Source organism: Rhinolophus hipposideros, assembly GCF_964194185.1.
Source record: "Rhinolophus hipposideros genome assembly, chromosome: 8".
Classification (NCBI taxonomy): Eukaryota; Metazoa; Chordata; class Mammalia; order Chiroptera; family Rhinolophidae; genus Rhinolophus; species Rhinolophus hipposideros.
The window spans coordinates 88,164,364-88,181,578 of NC_138054.1; the positions used below are offsets into that span (position 1 = coordinate 88,164,364).

Below are 17,215 nucleotides of genomic sequence, written 5' to 3' on the forward strand. Positions count from 1 at the left end.
GATGTCTTGTCTAAGTCTAGGGGTTCAGTGTTAATTAGAATTGTGTCTTCCTAGTTTCCTGTTTTAGTAGCAAGTATTGCTCTGGTGAATTAATAAGCCTCACCCATTCTAAAGCGCAGCATTCTCATCACAGAGTGAAGAATTTCTTTCCATGTGATGGCTATGCCCTGCACTCTGGTCCCTAATGTAGGCATCATTCAGTGGCCAGCACTACACTAACCCATATGGTGCCTTTTGTGTGAATTGGGGAAAGGGGCCCCTTCCTCAAGACACTTGACTGCCATCTGCTGGGTGGTTGTTTTAAACACTGGACGAAGTGACAGTGACTCCAGTGTGAGGGGTGCCGGAGGGTTGTGCAGTAGAAAACTAGCACACCCACATGTGATGAACCTGGGTAACCTAGCGTCCTTGCCCCAAGGCAGTTTTGAGGTGGGGCATTGGAGAATGTCATTGTGTCTAAACTAGCTACTCTTTGGTTCTCTGCAGGAGACAGAAGGCAATACAGGTAGACGCCACAGTGTTCACCTGCATCAGCATGCTGGCTCGAGCGATGGGGCCAGGCATCCAGCAGGATATCAAGGAGCTGCTGGAGCCTATGCTGGCAGTGGGGCTGAGGTGGGTGTCCGACCTGAGCCTTCCCTATCTCCGGTCATGTGAGGCTTGAGCCACAGTATCGGGACTGTGTTGAAGGAGCGAGCATGGTTGTTTGCACATTAAATCGGATAGGCAGGATAGCTCACACGAAACATACAGGCTTGTTTCATCACTAGCTAGCTATGTGATCTTGACTAAGTTACTTCTCTGAGCCTCGGTTTTCTCACCTCAGAAATGGGTACGTAGCACTTTAAGAGCTCTGAGTCCTATTGTCTAGGATTGTTGTAGGGATTAAGTAAAAGAGTTCATGAAGTAGTCACTCTTAGCACAGTGCCTTGCACATACGAAGTGTTTGATCAATATTTACAGTGATTGTTTATATTATTATTAGGCAAATTGTTCCAGCTTCTTACACTTTAGTTTTCTTCATCTGTAAAATAAGGATGATCTCTCAACCTGCTTCCCAGATTGTTTATTGAGATTTGGTCTTGTCCAGTGGCCGAATTATATTAAGCAAGTTCTTCCATGGCTAAAACCAGAAAGTCATAGATTGTTTTGAAATCTTTGAGCTGGCCAAAAGAGTCCGGGACGTTTACTCTATTTTATAGTGCACATTCTCCTTTAAAGACCAAGCAGTGATGGGGCCTGATCCCCTTGCAGGATGAGTGTGACTTGCTTCTCAAGAATAGACGGAATAGCATGAATCTAGCCGCACATGTGACTGGTTTCCTTCTCCTCAGCCCCGCCCTCACAGCTGTGCTCTACGACCTGAGCCGTCAGATTCCACAGCTGAAGAAGGACATTCAAGACGGGCTACTGAAGATGCTGTCCCTGGTCCTGATGCACAAGCCGCTCCGGCACCCAGGCATGCCCAAGGGCCTGGCCCATCAGCTGGCTTCCCCTGGCCTCACAACCCTCCCTGAGGCCAGCGATGTGGGCAGCATTACTCTCGCCCTCCGAACTCTTGGCAGCTTTGAATTTGAAGGTAAGAAATTACAGTGGCTCCTATGAAGATAGAGAGTGACGCTGGGAACCTCAAGAAAGGAATGGGGGTGCCGTGAATTCCTACATCTTGCTAGGGGTCCTGGATACAGGGGAGCTGGTTCTTCAGCAGCTTGTGCTTCCTAGATTTCTTCCTACTGTTAATTCCTCCTGCTTGTTTCTTTGTCCAATACTGAGTTTGGGGACAGATGGTGTTCAGGAAAAGTACACGCTGGTCCAAGGAACTAACACTTCAGAGATGGAAAAGGCAGAGGTGGATCCGCCTCCCCTCTCTACCCCCCCCCATAGGTGATATGGTATTTAATGCGTTAAAATGTGTAAGCGAGGGCTTTGGGGTATTTGTATTCCTACGGCGGTGTGCTTTCCAAGAGTGCTGTACTGTGTAGTTCAGTTTGGAATTCCAAGCTGCAGGTAAACCCCCATTCATCCTAGAGAGATTATTTCAGGAGAGAAAAATGGATACTTTCGAAATTTAAGCCTGCGTAGGTGGTATTAGTCCAGATGATACGGAAACAAGCAAGTACAAAAAGCCTAAACATGCCGCCTGAATACTCACAGCCATCTGTAGTTTCCCTGTGGCAGCCCCTTCACTTCCATTGGTTAACACCCAGGATAATTTATTTGTGATGACTAGAAAGTAGCTATATTTAAACCCAGCCTACATCAGCCTCTCTTTTTGGTATTTAAATCTGGGCACTAAACTAGACAAGGTAAATTTGACCAAGAATTATTTTACTCTCCAGGAATATAAAGGGTTTGGGTCTGAATTTAAAAAAGGATTATTCTTGGAAGAGAATAAAGGAAGGATTGGGATGGGGGGATGCCTGTTTTCTATGTCCCAGGTCCATCTCCACCTCCCTTTGCTTGTCTTATGGCTGGAAGCTCATTTGTTACGAAGAGTTCTGGGTCAGCATCTCACTGATCTATATCTTGTTGAGAATTGAATTAGTTGTAAAATGAAAAATACAGCTAGCAAGTTGCAGACCTACTGTGCGAAGCAGCAGCGTTTATTCTGTTTTTCTCTCTGCCTTTGCATGCAGGACACTCTCTGACCCAGTTTGTCCGCCACTGTGCGGATCATTTCCTGAACAGTGAGCACAAGGAGATCCGCATGGAAGCTGCCCGTACCTGCTCACGCCTGCTCACGCCCTCTGTCCACCTCATCAGCGGCCATGCTCACGTGGTTAGCCATACTGCAGTGCAAGTGGTGGCAGACGTGCTCAGCAAATTGCTTGTGGTTGGGATAACAGATCCTGGTAAAGTTCATGAGACGGAAGCAGTCTGGGGCAGTTGAGGGGTTTAGGGCAGTTTCATTACATGGGCTCTCAGCAGGCTGATGTTCAGCTCTTTCTCTGCTAAGGCGTTAGACTTGACTGTTCCAGCCTATTAGTGTAAGACAATCGGTCCTTAATTCTGTTATCTTTGCTCCTATGAGTAGAGAAAAGAGTGACAGGTTAGGTGAGAGAAGGGTGTCTGGAAGCCTCTCGCTAGGCTGATGGCCGTGGACGTGAACACTGGGAAAGGGCTGGAGGGATGAGAGGATTGAAGAGACGTTCACCAGCTCAATTGCTCTCGCAGACCCTGACATCCGCTACTGTGTGTTGGCGTCCCTGGACGAGCGCTTTGACGCACATCTGGCCCAGGCAGAGAATTTGCAGGCCCTGTTTGTGGCCCTGAATGACCAGGTGTTTGAGATCCGGGAGCTGGCCATCTGCACTGTGGGCCGGCTCAGCAGCATGAACCCCGCCTTTGTCATGCCTTTCCTGCGCAAGATGCTCATCCAGGTAATGATGTGACAGGGAAACCTCAAGGCCGTGGGGAAAGGACTTCGTCCTGCCCGCTGGGTGGGGAACGAGTCGGAGACAAAGGAGGGGGAGAAGGATGGAGGCACCTGGTAAAAGCCACCTTCGGCTCCAAGAGTAGCCCACGTGTTGTCCTGGCTTGGTAATTGCACTTCTAGTATTGGTCGCCTCTAAGCCTCTTGTCAGGATGACTCCAGGGTGCCTCTCGGTCTCAGGCTAACCCTCATGCTGCTCTTTCTTCTTCCTGGAAAGTCACCAGCAATTCCATTCCTTGGCCCTCTTTGCTGCAGATGGTCTTCGCAGCCCCTCTCTATCCTTCCGTGCTCCTGCTTTTCTCGGTCAAACACTAGGCCGAGTATGAGAATGGGTCCGACATGGTTTCTCGTTGCCCCTGGTCTGTGGTCCCTGGCTTTCATTCCTAAATAATGGGAGACGCCAAGGTATGCCACTGGGACATGAGCCTAAGGTAGATTCAGGTTGGCATTGCTGGTATGATAGATCTAGTAGGATTTTTGATTCCTGCTGAAACCTGTTTTCACCTACTCCGGTAAGCTCTCTGGCCTCTTGTGAGCAATACGTGGTCCATTCCTTCCTGCCTCAAGTTATTTTCACTTAGCTTTTCTAGGTCTTAGTGTGGCTTACCCCATCATTTCATGTTCACTTCTACCCTGACCCCACCTCGCCCTCTGTTTCCTGACTCTCCTTGGTTTCTTTTGAAATAAACACTTTCATAACGTATAAAAAACTTAAACATAGAAAAATCGTTAATATATATAACTTTTGCCCCAGGAAAATGCCATTTATTCACCATTTGTTATAATTAAAGTGACCATAAATGATAATCATCAACCAACAAATTAGAAGATTATACTTATGGTGGCATTTCTGGTTTTAGTCTAATGGTTTATTTCTTCAACTGCTGGCCTGTGTTCGGCGTGTCTATCATTTGAAGTCTTTGTAAAATACCTGAGGTTTTGGGAAGGACAGGAAATCATTGTTGAGCCTGCCAGCTCAAATCTGGCTAGTTTACCTTGACGTAGAAATACCTCCTATGTTCCCAATATGCTGGATGCTGGAAGCATATCATCAGTGAACAAGCCGGGTATGGCCTGTGTCTTCTAGAAGCTTACACTAAGCTATCAGGCTATCTCATTTTTCTGATATTGGAGAAGCACCACTGAATGAACGAACGTGCCATGTACTGAACTTGGCCTTTGAAACTCCAAAATTGTAAATAATTTTTTATTGTTTTAAACTTTGATACAGATTCTCCCAAGTTGAATCGCACATTTTCATGCCTTGATAAGGGACATCACCTAAATGTACTTTGGCCTGTTCTTGATGTCTTGGTCATCAGGCATTGTTCTTAGGGTGCAGCGTTGCTCTCTGGCTCAGGAAGTGAATTGGGGGTACTTTGATTTGGCCCTGCGTTGCCCCCAGAGAGTCGTGTTCTCCTCACTGGTACCCATTTCCTCCCAGTCAGCCATCTCTTGTGGTTGTGGGTCTGTGCTGAGTATCCCACTCTATCCCCTCTTGCTGCTGTCGGCTGTGATGGGAAGAACAGCCTGCCAAGGGTTACAGAGAACCAGATTCTTAAGTCAATAACCTAAGACAAAATGCGTGTAATATTGTAGACTATTCTCTGAGCTGAGTTAACATGAGCTTTGTTTTCTCACTTTTCTCACTGTTCAGAGATTTCCAATGGCAGCTTCATCTCTTCAGAAGTCTGTATTACATGGTTTATGTCTGTAAACACTTTGAATGTAACGTGTGATTTGCTGGTGTTTTAAGGATGTCAGAACAAATATGTTATCTCCGTTTATTAAGGTCCAAGGGGATTCTGTTGATATTATCCCTAACTGTTTGGGTTTATCTAGATGTGCCTGAAACCACTGACTGTCTATTTCAGCATCATAGCTATCGGACTGTTCTTTTAATTCCTTTGTCATTATATATAGACTCTCCTAGTGATTTGCTGCCTGGACATTCCTCATTTCTGCGAAACCCTGGTCACAGCTATCCCTGTTGGTTTTCTCAGTTTTCTATGACTGTGCCACACAGTTAAAAAGCTGTGCTTTGGAGAGGACTTGGGACCTTGGGGTGCCGGGAAAGGAGGAGAGGCTGGTGTCAGTTTTCCTTCCAGTTGCTGCTGTAGCCAAGAGTCTCCTGTGAGCTGCAGAGATGTCCTTTATTTACAGAGTATCCAGCAGATGCTGGATTGCAGCGGAGCTCTGCTTCCTTCCCCTAGTTCCCGGCTGCATTCTCCCCTGGACACAGAGTTCCTCTCTAGAATTTCCTCTGCCATACTAAGCCTTTCTTCCCTGCAGATTTTGACAGAGCTGGAGCACAGTGGTATTGGGAGAATCAAAGAGCAGAGTGCCCGCATGCTGGGGCACTTGGTCTCCAATGCCCCCCGACTCATCCGCCCCTACATGGAGCCTATTCTGAAGGTAACTCACAGCAGACAGAGACTGGCGCTTTCTCCAAGTTGTCTTACGTCAGCTCGTTTGGGGCAATGGGAGTGTTTCGGTGCTCACTGGTACGCTGAGCAAAGTAGATAATGTCTTTTGTCCCAGGCTCAGGGACAAGGGCCATGTCAAGCACCCACAAGTTAGTTAAAGAACACCAAGAATCTCATCAATTGCAGCAGAGGGCTCTCCTTATAAGAAATAAGATAGGCTGCTTTAAGCACATCATGAAATGTAAAGGAGAAGTCGGTGGATAGTGGCATAAAATAGCTCCCCCAAAATGAAGACAAAATGAGCTTTAAAATCTGAAACAGCCTTCAAATCTGAGTATGTTAGAGCCATGTGAAGCCTTTCTTAACTTACGTGAATCTGGGCAAATGATCACAGACAGAGTTCAGAGGAGGCGTGGCAATGTTTGTAAATCACGGCACACCCCAGCTCTGTCAGACTTGTGCACAGTATGGAGAAAAGTTTGAGAACCTACATTGAAGAGAAATCTTGGATTCAGAAAGCCTAGAAGTAATTTATCTGCAACTGAGATGTCTTTTGGGTGAATTTGACTTATGTGAAAGAAAGGTTTCTAGTAGACTAACCTGCATTCATTTTCTCATACCTTCTTTCCATAGGCTTTAATTTTGAAACTGAAAGATCCAGATCCTGATCCAAACCCAGGTGTCATCAATAATGTCTTGGCGACAATAGGAGAGTTGGCTCAGGTAAGGGGACAACTCGTTTTTCCATAGGATGGAAAGAATTCTATGAGAAACCTGTGAGACCTGTGAGAAAGTCAAAATACTTCTTAATGCTGTACTTTCCAATCTTACTGCTGCCCTCTTTTTCATTTTGTAGGTTAGTGGCCTAGAAATGAGGAAGTGGGTTGATGAACTTTTCATTATCATCATGGACATGCTCCAGGACTCCTCTCTGTTGGCCAAAAGGCAGGTGAGTGCCACAACTTCCTGATTGAGTGGCGCAGGCTCCATGAGCAGCAGGACCTGACTCTCTTAGTCACCTCAATGTCCCCAGCCAGTCCCTAGCACACAGTAGGTATTCAGAAATATTTGCTGAGTGAGTAAAAAGAAGAAAGACTTGGACTGAGCATTGGCTGTTATCCTGACTGAGAGTCACTCTTAGTAAGTATCAGGGCTGACTAGAGCCATGTCCTCTAGACAAAAGAAAATGCAGATCATCTGTCAGAGCCCCGGCCCCTAAAGGGAAAAAGAGCCTTATCCTCAGTCTGTGGAGGCCAGCAGAACTTCCACTCACCCTCCCCCAGCCCTGGCTTCGTTCGCTTTGGTCACTGAGGTCATTTACATTTGATGATTAGACTAAAATTAAGAACTGTTATAATTTCCTTTTAAGTTGGACTTCTCTGTTGACCATTCAGGATATGGAAGGACTGTGTATTTTCCTTTGAGAAAGGCCGGACTATTCTTTACTTTCTGATTCAATGATTGTTGTATTGATTTATAGCCTTGTTTTTATATCCCAATCCTCAGAATTTTTGTTTACGGTTAGTGTCTTTACTGGAAATTCTTTTCTTATAGTAAACCTGTAACCCTTCATTACAACCATGGAACCGGCGTTCCAACTTCTCTCTCACTGGCTCAAGGAACCATGTGACCTTTTGTCCATCTAGGTGGCTCTATGGACCCTGGGGCAGTTGGTGGCCAGCACTGGCTATGTGGTGGAGCCCTACAGGAAGTACCCCACATTGCTTGAGGTACTGCTGAATTTCCTGAAGACTGAGCAGAACCAGGGGACACGGAGAGAGGTAGGGAACAAGGCACACTTGGTCTTTAAAGACTTTGCTGGGAGAATGGAGAGAGAGACAGAGACAGAAATGGTGGCATTACCATGCTCTGACTTCCTGTCCCTCTCCATCTTGGTCATGTAGCTGGTCATTCGGTTATGACTTGGGTATCGTGGAACATAAGGAGAATATCCCTGAAACCTGTTGTAATCGGATGTTGTGACGAATGTTTTCTCTTCCCCTCTCCTCTTCCACACAGGCGATCCGTGTGTTGGGGCTTTTGGGGGCCCTGGATCCCTATAAGCACAAAGTCAACATTGGCATGATCGACCAGTCCCGGGATGCTTCTGCTGTCAGCCTGTCGGAATCCAAGTCCAGTCAGGATTCCTGTAAGCTGAGGGGAGCCTCAGAGCGCTCGCCGGCCATGTTTAGACAGAATCTTAGGCTGGATAACTATGAAATTACAGCGTATTGACTCGCTTCCCAACTTTGATTGAAAAGACAGTAGTTTGCTCTTGAATCACAGCAGGTTGCTGTGTATCCAGTGGCCTCCCGTCTGTCCAGGTTCTTTGTCAAGGGTCAGTGGGCTAAGTCTGTGCTCACTTTGGGGGCTGATGAGAGAGAAGTGAATATCACCCCATCTCATTCTTTGTTAGTGCTTCTCTGATGTTTTCTGTTCCCATGGCATCCAAGGAGGAAGTGTGTAGAATTTTTTCTCCCTGTTTGATAGGGAAATCTGAGGCAGGCCCCGGGGACATAGAACAGCCAGTAGCAATCAGATTCCAGGGCTCTTGTCCATCGAGTGGTCTGGCTCTAGAGCCCCTTTGCCTTTGGACATATTGCCTGAGAGATTGGGTAGGATGTGGGGGGTGCAGGAGGATTTTCTATACTCACCCCCGTGTCCATCAGGGCAGGCTTATTTCTGAAAGTGTGAAAGTTGAACTAACAACAGTGGCTCTCCCAATTATTCCAACAAAATGTTATTTTTCCCAAAACAAAATAATTTGTTCCTAAATTCTGTGGGTGGGATCATACTGCTTCCAGTTTGTTCTTCTGCATATTAGAGAAGGGACATTATCCTATCGGGAGCAAAGCTTGGACCATATCCCTCCGGGTGTTCTCCTTACACCAGCCATCCAGTCCTCCCCTCCTCACTTGCACTGTTCACCGCCCACCCCACCCACCCCACCCCAGGTCCTTGAGATTCTTCTCGTTCAGGTCAGGTAGCATTTGCCACTCACTTGTCCACGGTGCCCATGGGGACCCAGCAGCTGCCGAACAGATGTCTGCCTAATTTAATTCCCTTTACTTTCATTCTGGAGAGTAATTATTTTTATAGATGGTTTCAGCTCTGAAGTTGTGAACTGTAGTGGTAATAAGCTAAGTTAAACAGAGCAATTTAAAGAAAACTCATCATGTACTGTTTTAGGCGTTAGTGGTTTAGGTAATAGAAAACCCCGAAAGTATTCAGTCCTCGATGCCGAGTTCCTAATGTGCCCTTTATTCACAGTGGTGTTAGAGCAGAGCAGGGGGAAGATAGGAATGCTAGTGATGGTCTGGAGGTTTTTTGGTTGTCATTAGCCATGCTCTGCCTCGAGTCAGAGTCACGGTACGCTCATGATTGTCGCCACCGTTCGGTCCTAGCTGACTACAGCACCAGTGAGATGCTGGTCAACATGGGAAACCTGCCTCTGGACGAGTTCTACCCTGCCGTTTCCATGGTAGCGCTGATGCGGATCTTCCGGGACCAGTCCCTTTCTCACCATCACACCATGGTTGTCCAGGCCATCACCTTCATCTTCAAGTCCCTGGGGCTCAAGTGTGTGCAGTTCCTGCCCCAGGTCATGCCCACATTCCTGAATGTCATTCGGGTCTGTGACGGGGCCATCCGGGAAGTAAGTAGCTAAAACTCAACCCTTGCTCCTCCCTGCCCAAGCCACAGCTGCATGGAAGGTCCGTCCGTGCCTCAGCTTCCTAGTAACGCACTCTGCTGCCCGTGGAACCTGATGTCTCTCCTCCCCCTGCACTGTGATTTATTTCTTTTTGTTACTGTTTTCCTGTTGGTTTATCATCGTGGGGATTTTCAGTTGATTTTTTAAAATTACATTCAATATTATTTTATATTAGTTTCAGGTGTACTGCATAGTGGTTAGACATTTTTATCATTTAGGAAGTGATCCCCGATTAGTCTGGTACCCACCTGGCACTATACGTAGTCATTACAATATCGGACTATATTCCTTATGCTGTACTTTACACCCCCGTGACTATTTTATAACTACCAACGTGTGCTTCTTAATCCCTTCACCTTTATCACCCAGCCTCCAATGCCCCATCTAGTAACCATCAGTTTGTTCTCTGTATCTACGAGTCTGTTTTTGTCTGTTTTGTTCTTCAGATTCCACATAAAAGTGAGATCATACGATATTTGTCTTTCTCTGTCTGACTTACAGTATTTCACTTAGCATAATACTGTCTAGGTCCATCCATGTTGTTGCACCCCCTTTAACTTTGTTTTTTCCCCCTTCTTCTGCCTCCCCCGCCCACTCAGGTTCAGGCCGTTGTTTCTCAGCCTAGTTGTGGAGGACACAGCTCCCCGGCCCAGGCTGGTGTTATGAGCCTTGCGCTCCCCCCGGCTGAAGCAGTTGGTCACCGGTTGTTGGTCGGCTGCTCACAGCAGCTCTCGCTGGCTGCCGCCCACTCACACTGGCCACCAGCCGCTCATGGCGGCACACAGTAGCCCACGGCAGCCCATGGCAGCTCACAGTAGCCCATGCACACAGCAGCCCAGCTCCCGGGAGAGCAGTGGTTCACAATCTTAGCTGTAGAGGGCGCAGCTCACTGGCCGATGTGGGAATTGAACCTGCGACCTTGTCATTAGGAGCAGCGCGTTCCAACCACCTGAGCCGCTGGGCTGCCCCCCGCCCCCCGCCCCCCTTGACTTTTATCACTTAAGCAGACAGGTTTAATCAGCTGGCCCAATTTCCCAGTTTATCCCCTCAAGGTGAATGCCTGTGGGAATAACGGCATTGTTATTTATTCTCAATAATCTAGAGTTCGTCCAGTTGTCTGGTAGGATGTCCCACAGTGTGGACTTCTGGCTGCTTCTTCATGATTAGATTAAAGTCAGACATTTTTAGTGAGATTACTAGAAGTGAAGTTGCATACTTCTCACTGGATCTCATAATGTCAGTTTATCCTGTTCTTATTCATCCTAAGTTTGAGCACGTGGTTAATTTGGTATCTGTCAGAGCTCCTGTTTTTCCTTAGTTGTTAAGTAGTCTGTGGGGTGATGCTTTGAGACTGTGTGACTGCCCTATTCTCCAGCTACTTTTGACCCAATGATTTTAGCACCCGCTGATCTTTGCTGAGTCAGTGATCACACTGGTTGCAAAACAATGACTTTCTACTTCTATCATTCTTTCTACTTTTAATACCTGGCACTTTTCTACAAAGAAGAATTTTCCCCTTTCCTCCCATTTTTCTCTGTCTTGCTCTTTTCTAATCCACAGAACGTGCAAAGTGGTTCTGGTTCTGTGATGACCACGCCTGTACCACTACCGACAGCAAACCTACTATAAAGTTCAAGGTGGCTTTGCAGTTTCTACTGTTCTTAGAATATATTCCACAAGGGTATATCGTTAGAGTACTGTGTTTAAAAGATACTTGAACTAATTATTTTTCCCCCTGTGACTATACTCAATTTGATCTACATTTAGAGGAGGTAATATCTTTTTAGAAAGTATATTTCCTAACTTTATGCCAGGAGTACAGAAGTAGAGTTTATTTTTATGTAATCAGCTTTGTTGAATTCTTACTAATCCTAGTAATTTACCTGTAAATTTCTTCAGGTTTTCACTCTAGATAATCGTGTAGTCTGCAAAAAGAAAAAGATAGTGTGGGGTTTTTTTTGTTTTGATCTGTGAATCAGCTGTGATTGTGTTCCTAGGACAGTGTTGATTAGACTCGGCAATGGGGGAAATTTTTAATCTTGCTCTTGATTTTTCATGGGACTGCTGTCAAGATTTCACCACTAGTACGATGTTTGCTGTAGATTCTTGGTAGCTTTTTAAAGGTTATAAATGTTCCCTTATGGTCTTAATTTGCTATCGAGTTTTTATCATGAATGGGTATTGGATTTATCAAATGCTTTTTATTTACCTGTTGTGATGATCATATGGGTTTTCTCTTTCAGTGTGTTAATATGTTGAATTCCATTGATATATGTTCTAATGTTGAAACATCCTTGAATTCTTGTGATAAAACTGTCTTGGTTCTGATGTATTTTTTTAATACGTTGATCTCATATTTAATATTTATTTTAGAATTTTTACATCTATGTTCCTGAGTGGAATTGACCTGTAATTTTTTTTAAAAAATAGGTTCAAAGATCTGTTTAGCTTTTCTGTTTCTTCTTGAGACAGTTTTAGTCACATTATTCTAAGAAATTATTCATTTTATCTAAACAATAAAATCTGTTGGCCTGAATTTGTTCACACTGTCCTTTTATATTTTAATTTCTTGCTAGAGATTTGTCATAGTATTTTTCTTTTTCAAAGAACCAACCTTGGTCTTTCTTGATCTTCTCTCTTGTATCTTTGTTTTTTATTTCATTATTATTACTTTCTACCTATTTTCTTTTTTCAAAAATAATGTTTTATGTTTGAGTATTATCTCATTAGTTGTCAACCTTTCTTCTTGTCCAATGTAATCTATTAAGGCTGTGAATTTAACTCCAAGTATTGTTTAGCTGCATTCCAAAAACTTTAAAAAACTTTATTGAGATGAAATTTATACACCGTAAAATTCACCCTTTTAAAGTGTAAAATTCAATGATTTTTAGTATATTTACAGAGTTGTGCAGCCATCACTACAATCTAATTTCAGAAAATTTCCATCACCCCAGAAAGAAACCTCCTGCCCACATGCAGTCATTTTCCATTCCGACACCAACCCTAGGCAACCATTTAACCACTTTCTGTCTCTATAAGTTTGCCTTTCTGGGCATTTCATAGAATTAGAATCATATGTGTCTTTGTATCTAGCTTCTTTCACTTAACATAATACTTTTGAGGTTCATCCATGTTGAATATGTATCAGTAGTGCATTTTCTTTTATTGCTGAATAATAATGTCGTATTTTCATTATTGTTCAGAAATAAGTATTTTCTAAGGTTTTCTGATTTCTTTCCCCGTTGAAAGAAGTGGATATTTCATTGGCAAACTTAAGGATTTTAATTTCCTTCTTGGTGTCTATTTCTAACTTAATTGCATTGGGTTTATGATTCTTTGATGCTTGCTGAAAGTGCCTTAATAGTCTAATAATAGTTGATCAATTTTGATAAATGCTTCCTCTGTGCTTGGGAATAGTGTGTATTTGCTAGTGTTGTGTGCAAGATTCTGCATATGTCATTAGATTCGAACTTATTACTTACTGTGTTCAAATCTTTTGTATCCTTGTTAATTTTTTGTTTGTTTAACCAATTACTGAAAGAAGTGAGATAAAACTCTCCCTTGACAGTAGTGGATTTATTAATTTCTTGTATTTTTGTCAATTTTGCTTTATATATTTTGGATTATATTAGTGGAGCATACAAATTTTAAATCATCATATCTCCTGGTAAATTGAATCTTTTACCATTTTGTAGTGACCCATTTTTCTTTAACAATGCCTTAAAATTTATTTTGCCTAATATTAATATAGCTAAACCAAATTTTTTTTTGGAGAGTGTGTGTCTTTTCTTCTCCATTTACTTTTTTTTTTTTTTTTAACTTTTCATTTAAGTGTGTTTTTCCAGGACCCGTCAGCTCCAAGTCAAGTAGTTGTTTCAATCTAGTTGTGGAGGGCACAGCTCACAGTGGCTCATATGGGGATCGAACCGGCAACCTTGTTAAGAGCACCGCACTCTAACCAACTGAGCTAACCCCTGTTCCTCTTCTCCCTTTACTTTTAACTGTCTTATAACTTTTTGCTTTAGATGGGTCTCTTGTAATAATAATATACAGAGCGTGCCAAAAAATGTATACACATTTTAAGAAAGGAAAAAACTTAAAATTGTAATACTCAATATATACCGATAACAAAAGGTGAATACAAGTCATGTGTAAACATTTTTTTGGCATCCTCAGTAGATGATAATATAGCTAGCTAGATTATCTTTTTAATCCGATTTGAAAATCTTTGTCTTTTAATCAGTGTGTTCAGTCTAATTACATTATTGTGATTGCTGATATGTTTGGGTTTACTTCCACCGCGTTACTTAGTGCTTTATTTTTGTTCTGCCCTACATATTTCTCTCTTTTCTTTTTTTGGCTTGATTGAGCTTTCATTTTCTTATCTTTTGAACTCTATATGTTGGCTACCTTTATTTTTATTAAACATTTTGTAATGGACTATTTCATCCAAAGAAGTAGACTACTTAAATTCTCATAATCATTAACAATTATTAACGTTTTATCAGTCTGGTTCCATCTTCTTTTGCTGCCCCCACTTTCACATGCATACACACATACCCGCCCACACCTTGTTTCCGGGGTGTTTGAAAGCAAATTTCAAAGATATTATTTCACCGATAAATGCTTTTTTCCTCCATATAACCACAATTACAACATCCATAAAGTAAATAATAAGTCCTTCATATCATCTAAGACCAATCCTTCTTCAGATGTCCTCGTTTGTCTTAAAAATGTCTTTTTATATTTGGTTTATTCAAATCAGAATTCAAATAAGGTCTACACATGGCATTTGGTTTATATATCCAATTCTCTTTCCCTCTATTCTTTTTTCCCCCATTTTCTTCATATCATACATTTGTTCTGTAGAATTTTACATTCTGGATCTGGCTGATTGACTATTCACGGTATCTTTTAACTTCTTGTAAACTGGTTAGATTTAGAGGCTTGGTTAGATTCAGATTCCATTCCATTTTTTTCATCTTTGTCTCTCAAAGATACATTCTGGATGTTTCTTCACATCCATTTTGTGTTCTCTGATTCTTCAGCTATGTCTTTTTAACCTGTCATTGAAATTTTAGTTTCAGCTACGTTGTTTTTTTTTAATTTCTAAAGTTATACTAGGTTTTTTCAAATATGCCTAGTATCTTTGGGTGGTATCTTGTTTCTCACTTATTTTTTTAAATTCTCACTTATTTCTTTGAGCATTTTAAGCAGGTTTGTTTTCTATCCAATAATTCCAATATATAAAGTAATCCTTGATGGGTTTAATTCTGTTATTGTTCTCACCGAGTCACGTTTGCAGTGGTCCGTCCTGTGTGTTTTATAATTTGGGATCATGTATCCTGTTCAGCTGGGCTTTCCCTGGAGCAGTACTAGAAAATGTGCTCTGAAGTTGCATCTCCAGAGAGGATTTGCATTTGCTTCTGCCAGGACTTGAATTTCTTGGTTTATAGATTCTCAGGCCACACAAAGTTAGAACAACCCCCTAAACCCATATGACTGGCCTGAAATTACAAACTCTTAAGGGAGACTTTTTTTTCTCCCTAGACCTTCCATCAAGACTGACACATTTCTTTGTCTCCTTGTGCCAGTGGACAGATTTGGGGTGGGAGGCGGCAGGGATTCAGCATTTCTCTTAATATGTAGCCCTTTGAAGGTCTGGCTTTCTGTGAAAGATCTCAGTTCTGATAATCTAATGACAGTGTTTGTTACCTTTTATGCATCATTTTTATGCAGGGGCATTTGGGAGGAGCTCGAATACACCATATTTCAAGAACAAAACTATGTGTTCTATTAAAACACTGACGTTGAGGAGAGGGGGAAGAGAAGAAAACTTGTGCCAGACGCTAAGGGGGAGGAAATGCGGTGGCCAGTCGGCCCCTCGCCTGAGTGAGGCACTTGCCTGTCTGCTTGCATGTGTCACCACTCCTGATGCATCAGCCACTGGAGACGCTTCCCCATTTACCCCTAATACGAAATGACAGCCAGGATCAAAATGACAGCCGGGATCGGGAGCTTTTGTCTTTTCTGTCTCATGGTTTTCCCTGACCTCCCTGCATCCCCAGTGTCCTCCTTTTTCTCCAGCGTCGACTTTCTATCTTCTTTCAGGTTTCACATAACAAAAATGTAGCTAAAGAACCATTATATTTGGAGCATCGTGTCCCTGGATCTCTGTAGTGTACTTTTATAGGGACCATTTCACAAAAACTGTCAGCAGTGATTCTGTGAGGAGGGGCCCAGGAGATAGGTAGTGATGGCTGTACTAAGTTGAACCTGTGCCATGCGGTGACTGGGTTCTAACCACCTTAGAATCCATTGGTGTCCCTGTCATTAGAGAATTAATCCAGACTCTCTTTGAGCCCAATCCTAGATGTCCTGTCAATCTCACCTCTTCAGGTAATGAGTTCTGTAAGTTCACTACTCACTATTTGGAACACTTTTTATTTGTCCCTAACTTAGCTGAGTTTCAAAATGTGAAGAAGAGTGAAAATATGTATGTTCATCTTAAATTATCCTCATTAATGGAGGGCAACAAAGGCGTAGAGAGCTATAAGATCTTTTGGGGAGGAGGATTTGGAGTATGTTTGCTACTTAGTATTGACATGTAGCACTATCGAAATACCATAACAAAATAAAAACTACACCCTGAAGACATCTTTAACCTGGAAAGTAGTTGGGGTTTCCCTTTCCCAAGCCCTTCTTAGTCTCAGCTTTATTTAGTGGATGGAATCTCTTATAGTTGCCAAGTACCAACCTAAATAGAATCTCCTTATTCCATCCCTTCCCAATTTGCTTGCTGTTTTGGTTCATAATTTCTGGTAGTTAGCTAATTAATTCAGACTTAATTAATTGAGTTACTTACTATAAATGAACTACAGTGCCCATCAGTGTTAGCTGTATTTATTTTAGAAAGTATCTTCTGTGTTTCTCTGAAAATAAGACCTAGCCAGACAATCAGCTGTAATGCGTCTTTTGGAACTAAAATTAATATAAGACCCGGTCTTATTTTACTATAATATAAGAACGGGTCTTATATATTAGCATAATGTAATATAATATAATACTGGGTATAATATAATATAATTAATATAACATAACATAATATAGTATAATACCGGGTCTTATATTAATTTTTGCTCCAAAAGATACATTAGAGCTGATTGTCCGGCTAGGTCTTATTTTCGGGGAATTACGGTAGTAGTGAATTGGGGCTGAATAAACAAAAAATATGTTTACAGTTGATTAAAACTTTGTCTATTTTTAAGTCTCTAGTGACTGCAGAATCCTTCAATGATAGCTGATGTTCATTGAGCCCTTACCAGTATTCATGTCCCCCTGTTCTAGTGCTTTCCAGGTATTATTGTCCCATTTAACTCTTACAACAAGCCTGTGAGACAAATAGAATTATCTCCATTTTTCCACTGAATAGGCTGGGCTCAGCGAGGTGAAATGAAGGTCACAAAGCTAATAGGTGACAGAATGACTCAAACCAGCCAGTCTGGCCCCAAATCCAGACTTGCCTGGTGTGTAAAGCCGTTGACGGTTCTTTTTAGCCCCCACCACCATCGCCACCAAAGGTGTTAAGTCTGATTCCTTCAAATATTCTCTGTAGGTGGGGTGGTGCGGAAACTGATTTCGTAG

General features: G+C 42.7%; 1 protein-coding gene across 3 annotated transcripts in view; it reads left to right on the forward strand.

Moving 5' to 3' along the window:
• Positions 1-17,215, forward strand: part of MTOR (mechanistic target of rapamycin kinase) — a 116,006-nt gene that overhangs the window by 13,951 nt on the left and 84,840 nt on the right. For all 3 annotated transcript variants that reach the window (XM_081057022.1, XM_081057021.1, XM_081057020.1), the window contains 10 exons: positions 487-615; positions 1,335-1,579; positions 2,637-2,852; positions 3,175-3,380; positions 5,726-5,848; positions 6,493-6,582; positions 6,716-6,808; positions 7,506-7,640; positions 7,879-8,008; positions 9,264-9,514. In XM_081057022.1, the coding sequence (XP_080913148.1) occupies positions 487-615; positions 1,335-1,579; positions 2,637-2,852; positions 3,175-3,380; positions 5,726-5,848; positions 6,493-6,582; positions 6,716-6,808; positions 7,506-7,640; positions 7,879-8,008; positions 9,264-9,514 (1,618 nt within the window). The remainder of the gene's footprint in view (positions 1-486; positions 616-1,334; positions 1,580-2,636; positions 2,853-3,174; positions 3,381-5,725; positions 5,849-6,492; positions 6,583-6,715; positions 6,809-7,505; positions 7,641-7,878; positions 8,009-9,263; positions 9,515-17,215) is intronic.